The sequence below is a fragment of the Naegleria gruberi genome, assembly GCF_000004985.1.
Source record: "Naegleria gruberi genomic scaffold NAEGRscaffold_45, whole genome shotgun sequence".
NCBI lineage: Eukaryota > Heterolobosea > Eutetramitea > Acrasida > Naegleriidae > Naegleria > Naegleria gruberi.
In genome coordinates this window covers 289,166-305,446 of record NW_003163282.1, presented here as the reverse complement: position 1 = coordinate 305,446, position 16,281 = coordinate 289,166, and the positions used below count along the sequence as shown (strand labels likewise).

General features: G+C 35.1%; 7 protein-coding genes across 7 annotated transcripts in view; 4 read left to right on the top strand and 3 right to left on the bottom strand.

The window, feature by feature from the left end:
* Positions 1-6: 6 nt before the first annotated feature.
* NAEGRDRAFT_71296 (uncharacterized protein) lies at positions 7-1,290 on the bottom strand (the record flags this gene model as incomplete). Its single annotated transcript, XM_002673603.1, has 1 exon — positions 7-1,290. The coding sequence occupies one exon, from the start codon at positions 1,288-1,290 to the stop codon at positions 7-9; it is 1,284 nt and encodes a 427-aa protein (XP_002673649.1).
* A 283-nt stretch (positions 1,291-1,573) lies between these two features.
* NAEGRDRAFT_80890 (uncharacterized protein) lies at positions 1,574-3,414 on the top strand. Its single transcript, XM_002673680.1, has 4 exons — positions 1,574-1,585; positions 1,612-2,719; positions 2,766-3,181; positions 3,233-3,414. The coding sequence occupies exons 2-4, from the start codon at positions 1,642-1,644 to the stop codon at positions 3,395-3,397; spliced, it is 1,659 nt and encodes a 552-aa protein (XP_002673726.1). The 5' UTR covers positions 1,574-1,585; positions 1,612-1,641; the 3' UTR covers positions 3,398-3,414.
* Positions 3,415-3,514: 100 nt separating this feature from the next.
* On the bottom strand, positions 3,515-5,495 carry NAEGRDRAFT_80889 (uncharacterized protein). The gene is made up of 2 exons (XM_002673602.1): positions 4,682-5,495; positions 3,515-4,587 (listed from the first exon to the last, which is right to left on the bottom strand). Exons 1-2 carry the CDS (start codon positions 5,394-5,396, stop codon positions 3,572-3,574), a joined length of 1,731 nt encoding a protein of 576 aa, XP_002673648.1. The 5' UTR covers positions 5,397-5,495; the 3' UTR covers positions 3,515-3,571.
* A 453-nt stretch (positions 5,496-5,948) lies between these two features.
* Positions 5,949-6,665, bottom strand: NAEGRDRAFT_71293 (uncharacterized protein; the record flags this gene model as incomplete). The annotated part of the gene is made up of 1 exon (XM_002673601.1): positions 5,949-6,665. The coding sequence occupies one exon, from the start codon at positions 6,663-6,665 to the stop codon at positions 5,949-5,951; it is 717 nt and encodes a 238-aa protein (XP_002673647.1).
* A 784-nt stretch (positions 6,666-7,449) lies between these two features.
* On the top strand, positions 7,450-11,362 carry NAEGRDRAFT_80888 (uncharacterized protein; the record flags this gene model as incomplete). The annotated part of the gene is made up of 3 exons (XM_002673679.1): positions 7,450-7,539; positions 7,729-8,966; positions 9,059-11,362. 2 exons carry the CDS (start codon positions 8,064-8,066, stop codon positions 11,162-11,164), a joined length of 3,009 nt encoding a protein of 1,002 aa, XP_002673725.1. The 3' UTR covers positions 11,165-11,362.
* A 1,287-nt stretch (positions 11,363-12,649) lies between these two features.
* NAEGRDRAFT_80887 (NHL repeat-containing protein) lies at positions 12,650-14,036 on the top strand (the record flags this gene model as incomplete). The annotated part of the gene is made up of 1 exon (XM_002673678.1): positions 12,650-14,036. One exon carries the CDS (start codon positions 12,650-12,652, stop codon positions 14,018-14,020), a length of 1,371 nt encoding a protein of 456 aa, XP_002673724.1. The 3' UTR covers positions 14,021-14,036.
* An 868-nt stretch (positions 14,037-14,904) lies between these two features.
* The window catches only part of NAEGRDRAFT_71289 (uncharacterized protein), a gene marked incomplete at both ends in the record, with an annotated part of 7,020 nt that continues 5,643 nt past the window's right edge, over positions 14,905-16,281 (top strand). Inside the window, one exon of the mRNA XM_002673677.1 lies at positions 14,905-15,629. Within this exon, the coding sequence (XP_002673723.1) occupies positions 14,905-15,629 (725 nt within the window). The remainder of the gene's footprint in view (positions 15,630-16,281) is intronic.

Below are 16,281 nucleotides of genomic sequence, written 5' to 3'. Positions count from 1 at the left end.
TTTCAATTATTCTAATATTGCCCGAGTGAATTTTTCAATATATCGGTCACTCAAGAGTGTTGTCGATTTAATGCCAGTAACAACTTCTAAAGGAATGTTAAATTCCTTCTCTAATTTGTTTGTGATATCTGAAATTGTTGAGGTTGTAGAGTGTTTATCTTGTGACTCAGCATCTCCCCTCACATTTCTACTGTAAAATGTCGTTTCAGTAGTGAGACGTTCCATTAGATCTGGTTTCTTGGAATTGCTCTTGAATCGAATAAATGTAAAGGTTTTGGTTTTGGATTGTGTTGAACTGGCGAAATGCTCCTTAGCATTCGAATCTGAAATATTATTTGCAGCTTTGGCACAGTTTGGTAAACATAGAGTCAAGTGTTCTGATACACCAAATAATTGACTAATCTTAAGATCACTTCCACAATGGGGGAAAGAAAATGAAAGTCTGGAAAGAGTATTCGAAGGGAAGGTAATTACAGCTGCAGCTGATCTCAATTTGGCAATGTACACATCTTTGAGTGAGGAGAATGAAGATAAATCGAGTTTTCCTCGAGTTTGGTTGTGGCTCTCAATATATTTCAATACTTGAACAGATTCTTGAACTTGTTTGGAAAATGTTGGAAACACAGTATTGGTGATATCGCACCGAACAGACAAATACTCGATGGAATAGTTTGCTTTCTTCATTAGCAATTCGACAATTTTTAAATTCTCTGAATATGGAGCGAATTCAATACCGTACAAACTATTAAATTCTGGAATGGCATCCTCTTTAAAACTTTTAATTTCCCTATTCAAGGTCAGAACGAATGGTGTATAGTGCAAGAGACCCTTATTGAAATTAGTGGAAAGAGAACTAATCTTCTTGACCAATTCAACATCCAACAGTTCCTTTCCATAAATAAAAGACAAGATAATTCCCAAACAATCAGCACTCACATTATGAAATTGTGATCCAGCAATCATTTCCTTGGTTTTTTCCCATCTATTCACAGTTGAATATTTAATTCGAGTAGATGGATGTTTCTTCAATATTCTCAACACTTCCTGTCTTCTCCTCTCCAATTCAACAATTTCCGAATCTACCCGATCAAATTCTTGAATTAATTCTTCTACACAATACAAATCAGGATTAAAATCATCAACCATTTGATTTTCTTCTTTGCTATTCGGAGCGCTTTCTGTCGACACTACAATATTTGTGGTGGTGTTAGAATCATTTTCTGTTGCCACTTCGAGTTTGGTTTTCTTCGAGGAAGAAGATGTGGATTTCTTATTGGCGCGTCTTTTCATTTTTTTTGATTCAAATTTTCAGTTCGACTGAAAACTGGAAGTGAATAAAAGATAACAACAGGTCAACCAACAACATTTCATGAAAACCGTATTACAACAACAGATAGTTTGATTATTCCAAACCTTTCTAATAACATTCCAACAAGTCAACAACAAAATCGAATCTCAACTATGCATTCCATAGTGGCGACCAAATCACCATATTAGTCAGCAGCACCCCGCCATTTTCACCAATTACTATAAAAAATCCAAAAACAGTTCATAAAAAACATTAAAAAAAAATAACAAAAAGCTCAACGCTTTGAAAAAAGTAAATTCAAGAAGAAGAAATATCAAAAACTGATTCGGAAGATGTGGTCGAGTGTCTTGAGTGTTTTGGGTCTTGTGGTGTGCCTTGTTGTTGGTACTTATTTTTATATTGCTCGGAAGGAGGAAGCTAACAAGTGGAAGATTAAAGTTGTAAAAGTTGAGGAGGAACAACATGATATTAATGATAATGATGAGAAGATTGGTGGAGAAAATACTGGGATTCCGAGTGAGGACAATAAGGAGGCTAAACCAATTTTTAAAACACCTCAACCAAAGCCTATTAAGGAGTTGTTGTTTTGGAATACTGTGGAGAGTATTGCTTATAATTTCATGACTCCTGAACATCCTGCTGTGGTTGTTCACAAACAAGCTGTTCTCAAGCATAATTATCAACCATTATTGGGATATTTAATGTCATTCCCATATGTTGTCTTTTCAACTCCTAGTGCTGCAAGAGTATTGACAATGAATTGGAGAGAAATTGAAAAGGAAAATACCAGATTATTCTCACCAGATATTCACAAATTTATGGGACTTAACTTAGTGTTTGCAAATGGAGATGAATGGAAAAGGCAAAGAACTGTTGTAAATCCTGCCTTTAAAGACATTTCAAGATTTATGGGAGCATTTGTTAAGAATGCATTCAAAGCTGTACAAGTTTTTTCTGAATTGAACCAGAGTGGAAAGGAACTCATTGTTGATCCTTCGGACATGACTGGAAGATTAGCTCTAGATGTTTTGGGCATGACAGTTTTTGGAGTCAATTTCAATACCATTAGTGCATTGTCTCCATTACATACCAAGACAAATGAATCTGAAAAGGTTGCCAAAGCTCTCAAATCCTACCAATATGTTATGGATAATATTGCCAATCCAGTTCGATTCCTTGCTGGTAAATATTTTGCTGATTGGAATATAGAATCAAATATCAAGATGAATAATAATATTGCAGCTTTCCAATCATTCCTCGATGAATTAATTGAAGATTGTAAAAATAAGAAGGATTATCAAAATAATACCCTTCTCAAAATGATGGTTGACTCTGTTGATGAGGAAGGAAATGGAATGTCTATTCAAGATATCAAGAATAATACCTCAGTCTTTTTCCTTGCAGGAACTGGTATGTTGTTTCTTTTCAATTATTTTGTTTATTTACTTAAATATAGAGACTACGGCTGCTGCTTTGGCATTCATCTTTTATTCATTGGCAACCAATCCAAGAGTTCAAGAAAAGCTATATCAAGAAATTATTGAAACATTCCCATTGGATCAAGATGAAACTCAATTCAATAATTATGAAAAGGTGAAAGATATGAAATATTTAGATGCTGTCTTGAAAGAAAATCTCAGATTATTCCCTCCAGTTCCTCAACTTCCTTTAAGAATCTTGAATTCTACCACTGTCATTGATGGCTACAAGATACCAAAAGGATTTGCTGTCAATTTGAGTGTGTACAGCGTTCACAGGCATCCAGAAGTCTGGGGAGAAGATGCTGAGGAATTTAAACCAGAGAGATTCTTGGAAAAGAGATATCCTTCCTTTGCTTGGATTCCATTTGGTTCAGGTGCTCGTAAATGCATTGTAAGTTTTAAAAGAATTCACTTTTAACATTTAATTCACAATTTGGATTAGGGTAATCAATTTTCGATGATGGAACAAAAAACATTTGTCATTGCGTTATTGAGAAAATACAAGATTGAATTGGAGAGACCAGACCAAGTTCTCAAACTAAACAAATTGAGACCGAATATGTCACCAGATAGTTCTAACAAGTATAGACTTGTGGAAAGAAAATGAACTCAATGTAAATAAAGATTCGATAGTATTCTTAGTCTTTTTATGTTATTTGATTGGTATTTGAATGGAATGATAATTAGCTAGTTGTTTGTAGTAGAGAGAAATATGAGTGAAATTAATCAATTAGCTCTTTGTTCAGCTATAGTTGTTTATTTTACACAAGTTAACGATAATTTACACTTGAGAATAAATACCAAATTCTCTCTTGGCAAATTCGAAAGCAAATAAGGTTGTAGAAACTGTAGGAACACTCTTTAAGAATGTAACTACACTGCCTCTGTACAATCCTCTAATTCCTTCAGTTTTCCAAATTTGTTTAAAGGCATCTGACATGCCATTATAGTGAATGTCAGTAATGTGAGATCTTTCCAAAACGTTTTGCATTTGCAAACGAGTTCTTACAAGTTGGAGTGGATAAGTTAGTACTTGGTTAACTGTACAAGCAGCTGTTGCCATCATAAAGACAGCTGGCATTGATGGATAGTCATGATTGATATCTTGACTGCTGTAATAAGTGTAGTGAATTTTCTTGAACGTTTCGTAGAGTCCAGTGTCAAGACCCACTCTAATCATTGCTGGTGTGCATCCTCTGTAGAATTGTCTCCAACCATCAGCTTTTAAGGAATCTCTAAAAATTCCTCTAATATTTACATTTTCTCTTGTCATGAGATGCATCTTGATTGAATCCAATGGATAAATAAGAGCTTGGGCAGCCATAGCAGCAAATGCACTGGCACAAAAACGTTGATGCATTTGAATAGAAACAGCATCAGGTACGTGATCATTGTAATAAATGATCCATCTCTTGAACATTTCATAAAAGTAAGATCTGGCTGCAATCTCTGGAATTGCTTTCATGACATTCATACCATTTCCTTTGAAAAGTCCTTTGTAACCATCTTTACCAATTTCTCTCAATCCCTCCCTGATTGATTGAAATTCCAAAAATTGGCCATTCTTATGTTTGGTGATTTGAGTTTGAATTTGGTAGAGACATCTCAAACGTTCCAGTGGAGCTACAGCTGTTCTTGCAACAGCAGCTGCCATACCACCTGCAAGGAAGTATTTCCACTTTGGATGTTCTGTATCTGCCTCACATTCATTCTTTAAAATATTGAAAGCACTTTTCAATGATACATCCTTATTGTGAATAGGGATTAACTTCTTTCTATGCATAAAATCATACCATTCTGATAAAATTTTAAAATATTCGAAAGTTCAGTAATCCAACAATTAAGATTTACATATTTGGGTAAATTTACACACCGATCAGAAATTACTTACCCTGATAAGAGATGGAATTTGACTTGTTCTTATCTATCATTTTCATAATTTGTTTCATTTCTTTGTCACTCAATTTCAACTTGAGTTTCTTACAAATTGCCTTCAATTCTCCGATACCAATGTCTCCAGAGTTATCCAAATCAATTTGATTAAACAATTTTCTCAATTGTAATTCTTGAGCAATCATATATTGCTTGAATTCATCAAATGACAAGTGACCATCCTTACTGGTGTCATGTAATCTCATAATTTCGTCCACAGTTCCATCTACTACCAAAATCTTGGACTTTTTCATGAAGAGTCTCATCTTTTCTGGAGTAATTGTCTTTTGATTGTTAATGTAATGATGTTGATGATTCTCATCCTCAATACAATCGACAATGTCATCAAACAATTTTTGAACCTTCTCCTCAAATCCATGAATAAACAAATTAGCATCATGTTCCTTATCTTCTGGTGATGAAGGAACTCTTGTATGTTCATGTTCTCTTTCCTTTGTAATTTCTACCAGCAAGTCGTATTTTAATTGGTCTTCAATCATCAAATCCATCCTTCCATCTCCTTCCGCCACCTTCTTTTCATCGACAATACTTGTTGTAGTTTCATTCTCCTTGTCATCCTTGCTGTTATTATTGAAGAATTCTTCAATTAAACTATCAGTACGTTCAAAAAGGTTCAATGTTTCAATAGCCTCGTGTATAATATTATCTTCCATCGAATGTTGGCTTTCAATTAGTCAACCTCTCAATTAGCTTTAAAGAAAAAAACTTGTTTGCTGCTTTTGTAAAAAGAGTCTCGTCACCCTTGTTGTTGTTTTTTTTTAGAATTTGAAAAAAATATTCTTAAAACTCAAATCGTAAATTTCTATGCTCAAATGCCATGCTTGAATTATTCGTGTGATTTTTTGCTTATTCATCGCCCGCACAATGTTGCTGCAGTGAAAAACCTTCCTAATTGACATGAGGCAACCATTGCACGGGAACGAGATAAGGAAGTCCATTATGGTTAGGTGCCTACGTAGAGTGCGTGATGGACTTTGTTGGTGCGTGCGTTAAAAAGGTGCAGTAGCTATATGAGGAATAAAATAACTAGTATTGAGAATTGACAACTGGTGTAAAGGTTGGTGAGGTTGACTAGGAAATAAATATCTATTGTATGACTGGTGTTGAGTGGTAAATAATTGGTATTATAATGTCATGTTCAATTATTTTTAAACATTTCCAATTAAAGACAATTAATTGTATTGGAATTTGTATTCGAAAGTTATTTACAATTTTTTATTAATAGCAATACCACGTTTTGTAAATGCCAACAAATACCTTGAATAAATAGCATGGAATGGAATCAAAACCTTAAACATTGGTTTACTTCCCAAATGACCTTTCGTCAAGATTCCACTTCCAAAATTCAATTCATATTCACTATCTGATTTCCTCACAACTTTCATCCAAGATAATGAGCCCCATGGAGTTCTCAATAAAATCTCATCATCCTTCTTCTCAATCACATGAAATATCGAAACATTTTCGCCAATGTCAAAATTCATCTTTTCAATTTTTGAATTTTCCAAATTTCCAAAAGTTGGTTCAATTCGTGCAAGAATCATCTTTTCCAAACCGAAAAGAGGTGAGCTGTAGAAACTCTGAGCCATTTCTGTTGAGTTCAACTGGCTCATTGATTCACCACTTTTTGGAATGGAAATGGAAGTTCTATAATGATCCATCAGCATGATTTCTTCACCATACTTGGATTCGAATCGATCCAGCATTGAAACATTCTCCAATTTATCATTCAAAGACACTTCTTGCATATTGAGAGATGGTATTTTCAAACTGGCATATGTTTTCATCACTTGTTCTCTATTGGTATCCTCTCGGATGGTTTCAATCTTAAAGTAGTGCTTGGATAACACATAATCAAGACATACTGCTCCGAGGAGAGAAGATGCCGTTCCGATTAGTAAGGTTTTTCCGAGGGGTATCATTCTCTGTATTTTTAAGTGTTTTTCCTGCTATTCTTCTTTTTGTATGGGCAATGTATGCAAATAGATCTATTCAAAAAATGGAAAGTTGTTTGGTTCTATTTTTTTTTAAAATTGAGTTGTTTTTAAAATTTCTATTTTATCAACTTTACAATTGAAAATAGATGTCGATAAGGTATTTAGTGTGAAAATGATTGGATAGAAAGGGAACACACAATTATAAATAGCAAAGACCCGCACGGATCAAACATCATTGTTAAAGTAGCAACGGAAAGGCATTTATCTTTAATAGTTTATTTAGCGCCATTACAGTCGCCTATGAGGATCTCAAAATGATTGTATTGTAAACTCAAGTATTCATTTGCTTACGTATTTCATTCTAATGAATTTCCTCAAAAACACGTGTATTCAAATTCAAATGCATTTGATATTCCAAAATTAAACCCAATTGAAAACACAATCAACCACTCAACTACAGTAGTAGATGGATTGGTTCAACAAGGTCATGAAACAACGCACTTTATTCCTCTTGGAATTTCAAGTAGAAGCGCACGTTTTCATCATTTAAACATGAGCTCTATCAATTTAATGAAAAACACAGTGATCCAATATCAATAGTAATCTTGAGGTAAATATGTGGTTCTTTTTGAGTCTATTCTTATTGCCGCCCATCAAGATGCTTTCTTGTCAATTGATTTGCAATTAGCTGTTGAAAACTTTGTTTTTCAAACGTTTGATTCTCATGCCTTCTTCGAAATACTGCAGGAATTTATTTTTGAAATCCAGAAAAAAACAAGACAAGCTCTTAGGTTCCATTCTCGTGTGTGATGAGTAAAGAACAAAAGAGAAGGTGACCTTCCATATTTCATTTCCAAAGGTTTGTTTTCAGTTCCTTTGCACAGCATGCATTTATGCTCACGCTTCAATTTATTGTCCTCTCTCATGTGTTTTCATCCTCGCATGAATATTCATATCAAAATTTCTATTACTTCTTGTTCAACTTCAAATATGATGGTGTTAATCCACCCATTCAAAAATCTGCTCGAACAACATCAATCATCATCAGCAACATATCCAATCTATCATCACTTATTATCTTTGTCAATTGTTGCCGTAAGCATAATTTTAGAATTCAAAGAGAAAAAGAAAACAACAACATCGCTATCCAAACCACCACAAGTTTTTTTGCTTTCTCTCCCCAAGTAAAAATCGTTATCGCCTCCCTTGCTTGGAAAGAATAACATCTTGTCATCTTCCAAACGATCTACAACAAGAGAGCCACATTCTTCTTCCTACCTCTTAGAACACAAAACCATCAAACAACGCCAACCCCTACAATCACGAAAATCTCCAATCTAAGAAGATCCTTTCGTTTTAATTGCTAATACCAGTCCCAAAACAATGCCCAAACAAACAACCTACCCTGGCCAAGGTGGTAGCAATGGCAATAACAACAACCACCAACAACATTCACAACAACAACAACAGAATAATAGCGAGAGCAATAACAACCTTTATAATTTACGATACCAAGGGCCACAATCTGCCTTCCAATCCTCCAACACCTCCAATGCTCTTCACTTCCTACACCAATTCGAAAAGCAACAAGGTGGTGCCACCAATCAACCTTCTCTATTTAATTTATTGGATGGATCCACATCTACGATGGCTTCCGACGAAATGGCACACTACTATCAACGACTCTTCTCTGGCAATAACAACAATACCAATAGCAATAACAACCTCCTGAATGCAATGTCAGCCAATGTAAATACTCCAGGAAGTTCCTCCTCAAATAGCAATAGCACCAATCCATCAGCATTTGTCTCACCCCTTCCACCAGCATCAACACCTCTGGCAGATTCACTCTCTTACTATTTGGAACAACTTGGATTGCCAAACCAGAACAAGGGAGGTTTATTAGCACCATCAACAAGTTCTTCTTCACTCTTGGGTAATTCATCAGCAGGAACAAACAACACAACATCAGCAAATGCCAATCAACAAATATCAAAATCAGCATCTTCGGACAAGATTTCAACCTTGCTGAATAATATTAATAATCATATTACAAGTAGCAGCAACAACAACCTACCAATGACATCACCAACATCCTCATCATCCCTTTCGAGTAGTAGTGGAAGTAATGGACAACACGTAGAAGAATCAAAGAAAAAGAAGAAGAAAAAACCAGTTGCTCCAGAATCTGATGAAGATGAGGAGATGCAAATGGAAGGAGATGAGAGTGGAGGTTTATTCCATCCAATAGCTTGTGTACAATGCCGTCGTCTACACAAAAGATGTGTACGTATTAGTATTTAAACAATTATTTGGAGTACTAACTTTTGATATCTCTTATCATATTTGGATTATAATATTGAATTTTGAAATTATAGGATAGGAAATTACCAGCCTGTTCAAAATGTGTTTCGAGAGGAGTAAATTGTGAATATAAAATCCCAAGAAAAAAGGGAAGAACAGCCAAACCAAAAACATCTACTGAAGGTGACCAAAGCAATAGGGACATTGCTTCATCTCTACCATCATGGGAAGGAGTTTCAATGAACCCTCCAGAATTGGACAGAATTTCAACAAATACAGCACCTCAAATGGCAGATGTTGATGTTAGAAGAATTTCCGAAATGAACATGTGTATCTTCAATACTACTAATGCTGGAGTGAAACCTCTTCATTCAAGCACAACCAAGTTGTTGGCAAACATTTTATCATCTGAAACACCCTATGGAAATATTGCCAAAACACCAGAAAAACATCTTGACAAGAGAAAGGTACTAGATTTGTACTTTAACATTTTTGGTAATGGTATGCCAGTAATTGAAAGAAAAGACTTTGAAGGATATCTCTCTTCTAAGTCAAATAACTCAAAGGATGACGATGAAGAAATTATTACTGAAGGAAATGATATCATGCCAAACAAGAAGGAAGTATATGCCATGTTTTTAGCTATTAAGGCCATTTGCGAGCAAAGAACTGGTCTTTCAGATTTAGCTGAAGAAACAATGAAAAAAGCTAGAGAAGCTCTATCCAAATTCTTTGATGAACATTCAAATTTTTACGTGAGTTGTTGTTATGCATTCATGTGCATCTACGAGTCAGGATGTGGAAGACTAAAGACTGCCAAATACTATTTACAGTCTGTTAACTTTTACCTTGATGAGCTCAGTGAAGAAGAACAACAAAATTTGACAATCTATCAGAAAAATCTCAAAAAGATTAGAAGTTTTTGTAAAGTCTGTTCATCAAATGATAGTGGTGTGCTTTCTCTCTTGAAGGATTGGCCAAATGTATTCGAAAAGACACTTGGTATTCAAATACCTACCGAATGGAGAACATTACTCGAGCAAGATTTGACACCAAATAACTATTCCACAATGATCAAGGTTGTAGAGACACTTTTACACATCGTAAGAATGCATCTCACAAAGACTGGTAGTGAAAGAAACTTGAAGATTTTCGATATGGGATCAACTATTGTATTCCATGGCATTAGATTAGGAATTTTGAGTGCTGTCAATCGTGGAAAGGAATTGATTGAAGAGTCTGCTCTCAAAATTACATTTGGTACAGAGAATGAGTTATTCCTCTTTGTGCCACCACCAATTGTTGCTCACGTTGCAGCAGCTGCCAAAGTTCACCTTCACATCGTCAAGTCTATTGAGGCTGGAGAACGTCAAAATCCAGAGGTAATGATGGTACCAACAGTCAACTATGGTGAGGAACCACGAGTTGGTACTGTTGACTATTATGAGATTTTGGCCAAAGATTTGAGAGCCTTGAACATTCTCTCCAAGAGATATAAGAAAGTTTCTCTCTTCCACAAAACACTTATGCAAGAAATGGAGGAAATTATCAATAGAAAACACTTGATGAGTGCTCTCAATTTATTCACTTCTCACTCTCTGAATGATGGAAGCAAACAACCAACTGACTTGCCACAATTCACTCAAAACTTTTCATCTGGCTCTCTTCCAACCACCAGTATTGGCAGTTCTAATAGCACCAATAGCACCACTCCTAGTAGTACAACTAGTAGTCTTCCTACCGTTTCCAATACATCCAATAGAAGCACTACCACTACTAATCCTTTGAGTGGATTTTCAAATGATATATTTAGTCACTACAATCTTTCAGAATTTTCCGAATTCCAAAATGTTAAGAATACCAAGGACTTTTTCTCAGTTATTGCCAATCCAAAGAATAATAACAAGAGTAATAATCCTATCAATATGGGAACTCAAAATCAAATGGTAGATCCTCCTACTATTAACTGGCAAGACATGATTAATGGTAGCGGTTTAAATTTGAATTTGGGAAATAATCTAGGTTTTGGACTTGCTTCTCCTGTTCCAAATATGAATGCAGAGCCATCTCTTCAAAATGAATCATTCTTTGAGCCATTCCTAGATAATGATGACATGCAAGAAATTTATTCCTTTGCCTATGATGAAGCTTTGGGTCCATTCATGAATAACAGCGATTAAATTATTTAAACAAGTTTCATCTGAAATATTTAAATGATGAAACAGTTTTGACCAGTTCAATAATAATGGAGATTGAATTTAGATAATTCAAAATAGTATGGAATTGAATAGTGGCAATTTGATCAAGCAACCAATACAACCGAATATCAAATAGTAGGATAGTTTAGTCTCAATAATAAATTTAAAGTTTTATATGACTAAGGAATTAACACAAACAATTTCCACACGAGCGAACTTTTGAACTTGAATGAGGAAACCATTCTATTTGAGTGCTCAGAATCTTGCGACAATGGTTGACAAGTCATTTAGCAAATCAAGGGTTTTGCTGACATGTGGAAAATCAAAAAACCTTTATGAAACAGCAAACCGTTAGAAAAAAACAATTTCAACATCTCTGAAGGTTCATCACCAAACAATCCTGTAAAATCCATCCACACTATTAACCTCCGAGAGAAAAAGAGAACACACTTATTACCATCATCAATCCTATCATCAATTATCATGGCAGAAGAAATTTCATCATCCAATATTCCCCTCTTGCTATTCAATTTACTGCAGAGTATTGATAATTCAACGAGTGATAATTCAACCTCCACCACTACTACCAATTCAACATCAACATCAACCATCTCTATAGACGGCAAGCCAAACTGAAATTATCTGCTTTCCATGCGTTGCCCTTCTCTTCAAATATGGACCCCAGTTTGTAGTGGCTCGGTGTAGTGACTTGAAAATTTAAATTCAATATTTAAATTTCAATACAAGATTAATTTTCAATCTGATCCTATCCTCTCTATATTTTGACATTTTTCATTATTTAATACTGATTGATATTAAATAATAATAATACCAATAATTGCGTATGTGCTTAATGGCAAAGATGACCAATCATCCATATTTGAACCTTATTGTCATTTATGTCAGTAGAGGAGCTTGTACCAGCTCGTCTCGTTTTGGATGTAATCTACTGCCAGGCACATAAGCGCAAACAAACAACTTTTTTGAAGCTTCTATTAACAAACGAGAACGCTCCAAGTAGCCCCAAAACAGCTAGAGGTTGGCTTGATCAATGGAACAGGATATTTCCCGCCACTATTACTGTACCCTTAGACATTCTCAAATCTTTAAAAAAAATGTCCTCAACACCACATATCTCTAGCCTCTCTACTAATCCATTGTTGTTCGTAGCTGCTACCAACAACAAAACACCAGCAATGAAGCGATTACATATTATGGTAACAGTGATCATGATGCTGCTCTTATTGACTCTTGGTAGTTTCACCCAAGTAACAACAACTCACACTCACATGGGACGTTGATACACTCACAGTTCATAATGGAAGCACCTCATCAATTATATTAGATACACCAGTCCAAGTTATTTCAGCTCTCTTTTCTCAGGACTATCAACGAGTAGTCTCCATTCAAGAATCAATAGTATCCCTTTACAAGTATTCCACATCCACTTTTGAATGGTATAAGGAGATGGATGTCTCAGTCTCGAACGTTACTTCTGCAGCCATGTTATCCAACCAATTGGTGCTTGGATATGAATATAGAGTTGAAATTTTCTCATGTGTGGAAAATGATAGTTGTGCATTGGAATTTGCCATTGATTCTGAAGAACAATCTTTTGGCGGTTTATTGTCCTTCTCATCCAATGGTAACTATCTCTTAGTTGGCGCACCAGACATGGTTGATAATGGAGTAGTATTCCTTTACAAAAAGTCGAATTCCTCTTCCGCATGGGGTTTGATAAACAGGTTGGCTAATCCATCTAGTTCAGTGAGCGTTTCTCAATTCTTGACCAACATTTTGTTACCTCAAATTAAAACCATTGTGGGTAATGGTATGCCTGGATATGGTGGAGATTCAGGAGCAGCAACTTCTACCTCCCTTCTATTTCCAACAAGTATTGCAGTGGATTCTAGTGGAAATATTTACATTGCAGACACTCAAAATCATAGAATTAGAAAATTCACAGCACTTACTGGAAAGCTTTCAACCATTGCTGGAACAGAAGAGGAAGGTTATAACGGAGACAATATCATTGCTACAACTGCTAAATTAAGCTCACCAACAGGTGTTGCTCTCGATTCGATTGGAAATGTCTATATTGCTGATAGCCAAAATCATAGAATTAGAAAGATTACAATCTCAAATGGAAAGATTTCTACCATTGCAGGGGATGGTGATGCTGGTAGTCCTTTGTATGACGGATTATCAGCCATTGCTTCATCGTTGAATAATCCAACAAGTGTTGCTGTGGATCAATCTAGTTCAAATACTGTTTACTTTGCAGATACTAATAATTCAAAGATTAGAAAAATTACCTCTTCAAAACTTTACACTGTTGCTGGAACAGATTACACATACTCTCCTTATATACAACCCAATTTAATTTATGAAGGACTTGCTCAATATATCAAGATTTCATCCCCAATAAGTGTTGCAGCAAGTGGAGGAAAGATTTACTTTATTGAAAATTTGATCAATACGGTGAGACAAGTCGTAGTTCAAAATGGTTATTATACCATGACTACAATTGCTGGTGGATGTCGTCCAGGATTCCCATCCACAACAGAGTTTGCATGCTTGGATTCACCTTTTGGTATTGCTATTGGTCCAAATGGTGATGTCTATGTTGCTGACAAGTCTAATGCAAGAATTAAGAAGATTAATCCAACAACCAAAACTATTTCAACAATTGCTGGTGGAAGCGGAGCTGGGTTTGATGGAGATAATGGGCCTGCCATCTTGTCATCTCTCAATGATCCATGTGGAATTGCAGTTCAGTCAAATGGTGCTGTTTACATTGCAGATACTAAAAATAATAGGATTAGAAAGGTATTATAAACTTATTTGTAATTTCATAGTTTACGGAATAATAGGAGTAAAGAGTCCTTGATTCTTTGGAAGATTCATTATCGAACAGCTCTGTCCCTCAGGTTTGGCAATTCTGTAACGATTGCCGTATAAAACCATTTGTTCCTTACTTACAATGGTCTGTGAATACTCTATTTGTTAATACAATTCCTTCTATCAAAAGAAACAACTTAATTAATGAATAACTACCTGTAATATCATTGATTTTCTTTTTAACAGCAGCATTACAGCAGTTAGATTTTCAACGAAATCTCCAAAAAAATTGAAAGCTATTTAACACCACTCCTAAGACAATGTTATATTATACAATATTATGGAATACATGCGCTCTAAGCACAATGTTGTGAGATTTGCCAAAACTGTCTCTGACAATGTGGTGTCAAATTTGTGAAGCTCTCCTAATTAAAATTGACGTTTTTCGGTTTGTTATACAGTGGCATTCAGGAGACCATACAACCTAAAGGATATTAATATCTTCCTCACCACCATTGTGTTGCATCAACAATGTGAATGGATTGAGGCCGTTGGTAAATGGAGGGCCATCAACTATTCTCCTCAACATTGACCAAGTGAAAAAAAACATCAAACTATTCCTCACACTATTTAATTTATTACACAGGTTTGTTTCGTTATTGAATTATTAACATCCTCACAACTGAAATATCTTAGTGCGGGATTTGCCTTAAAAAAAACAAGAGAAACATTTGTGTTGGAGAACTTGGTGTTTTAAACCGAACAATTTTAATTTTATAAAGATGATGCGTTCCTTGTTCGGGAATGATGATGATAACAGGATGAAGAAGAATACAGCAAGACATCAGCTGTCTTGGTCATCCTCATCCTCAAGGATATTAATGATCATGATAGGAATTGTAATTTCCTTCTATTGCTGTATGGGAATGGTAACTGCTTTGGATTTTGATGTGGCCAAACTTCCTAATGGTCTCACCTTTGCTAATTCACCTCTCTTTCAGAACATTTTCAAAAAGGATGGTAATTTAACATCTTTCGGAAGAGATTTCATGAATAACAATTATGCCTGGAACACTGATCTCTGCATGAAGGACTCTGATGGAGATGGCTTAACCAATGGTGATGAATTGGGTGATCCTTGTTGTTCGTGGTACTATGGAGGTCCTCCAACAAGAAGATACAACCTGAAGGACTTGTCTGATCCTGGCAATAATTCAAGTGTTGCTCCATTCCCTTCTGCATCATCAGTTGCGAGCATTTACAATTTTAGAGCAATTCCAACCTATCACAGTGTATTGTTAAAGTGGAAAATGCCAGATGTTTCTGCTAGTACTATTTGTTATATCCAAATTCAAATGTCTACATTGAATGCAGTTGGATATACTACTATTACTTACAAATCTTATAATGTCAATAATTTCACAAGATATAATTTGGATGAAAACAAGACTTACAGTTTTAGAATTCTTCCATATAACAAGTTTACTGGATATAATAGTTATGGTATTGGTAATCAAGCAATTATTTTCACAACAACCAAGTTGAATCCATATGGACATGGTATTGGTGATAATTGTCCATCACAAGTGATCAAGTGGTCTGAATTGTATGGAAATTTGACTGAATACATGGATCCAGTGATTGTTAAGAATGAAACAGTTGTGAGCAATTCCTCACTTGTGAATAATTCATCCATTATTGGGAATAATAATACACATTTTATTAATGATTCTTCCAGAGATAATTCTACTCATACTGGTAATTCCACTAACACTGATGATAATACTAATAATAACAATACTTATATTGATAATGGTAATAATTCCAATAATACCAATATTGATAATTCTACAATTGATTCTAATAGCACTTTTGATTCCAATTCTACAGAAATAGATAATTCAACAAGTGTTGATAATAGTACCTCTGGTTTGAATGACACCTCGATATCTAATAATTCTACTGATAATTCGACCATTTCTACTAATAATGGAACTGTCCAAAACACTACCGACTCACTTTCCAATTCAACACAATCAGATTCAAATGGTACAGTTAGCTATAACTCAACAGTGGAGAACAATTCAACAACAGCCACAGGTGATAATACCACTAATGTTAATAATTCAACGACTGATTCCAATTCCACAATGGACAACTCTACTAACGTTGACAATTCAACGCTTTATGATAATACCACTAATGTTGATAATTCAACTACCAATTCCAATTCAACAATAGACAACAATTCTACTATA

What these genes read in the sequence shown, in the direction of transcription:
- NAEGRDRAFT_80890 (XM_002673680.1), top strand. Translation starts at nt 1,642, where the DNA reads ATGTGGTCGAGTGTCTTGAGTGTTTTGGGTCTTGTGGTGTGCCTTGTT. An exon ending in CTTTTTCCTTGCAGGAACTG is followed by an intron (nt 2,720 to 2,765) that starts GTATGTTGTTTC and finishes ACTTAAATATAG; the next exon opens with AGACTACGGCTGCTGCTTTG. An exon ending in CAGGTGCTCGTAAATGCATT is followed by an intron (nt 3,182 to 3,232) that starts GTAAGTTTTAAA and finishes AATTTGGATTAG; the next exon opens with GGTAATCAATTTTCGATGAT.
- NAEGRDRAFT_80889 (XM_002673602.1), bottom strand. Translation starts at nt 5,396, where the DNA reads ATGGAAGATAATATTATACACGAGGCTATTGAAACATTGAACCTTTTT. An exon ending in AAATTCCATCTCTTATCAGG is followed by an intron (nt 4,588 to 4,681) that starts GTAAGTAATTTC and finishes AAATTTTATCAG; the next exon opens with AATGGTATGATTTTATGCAT.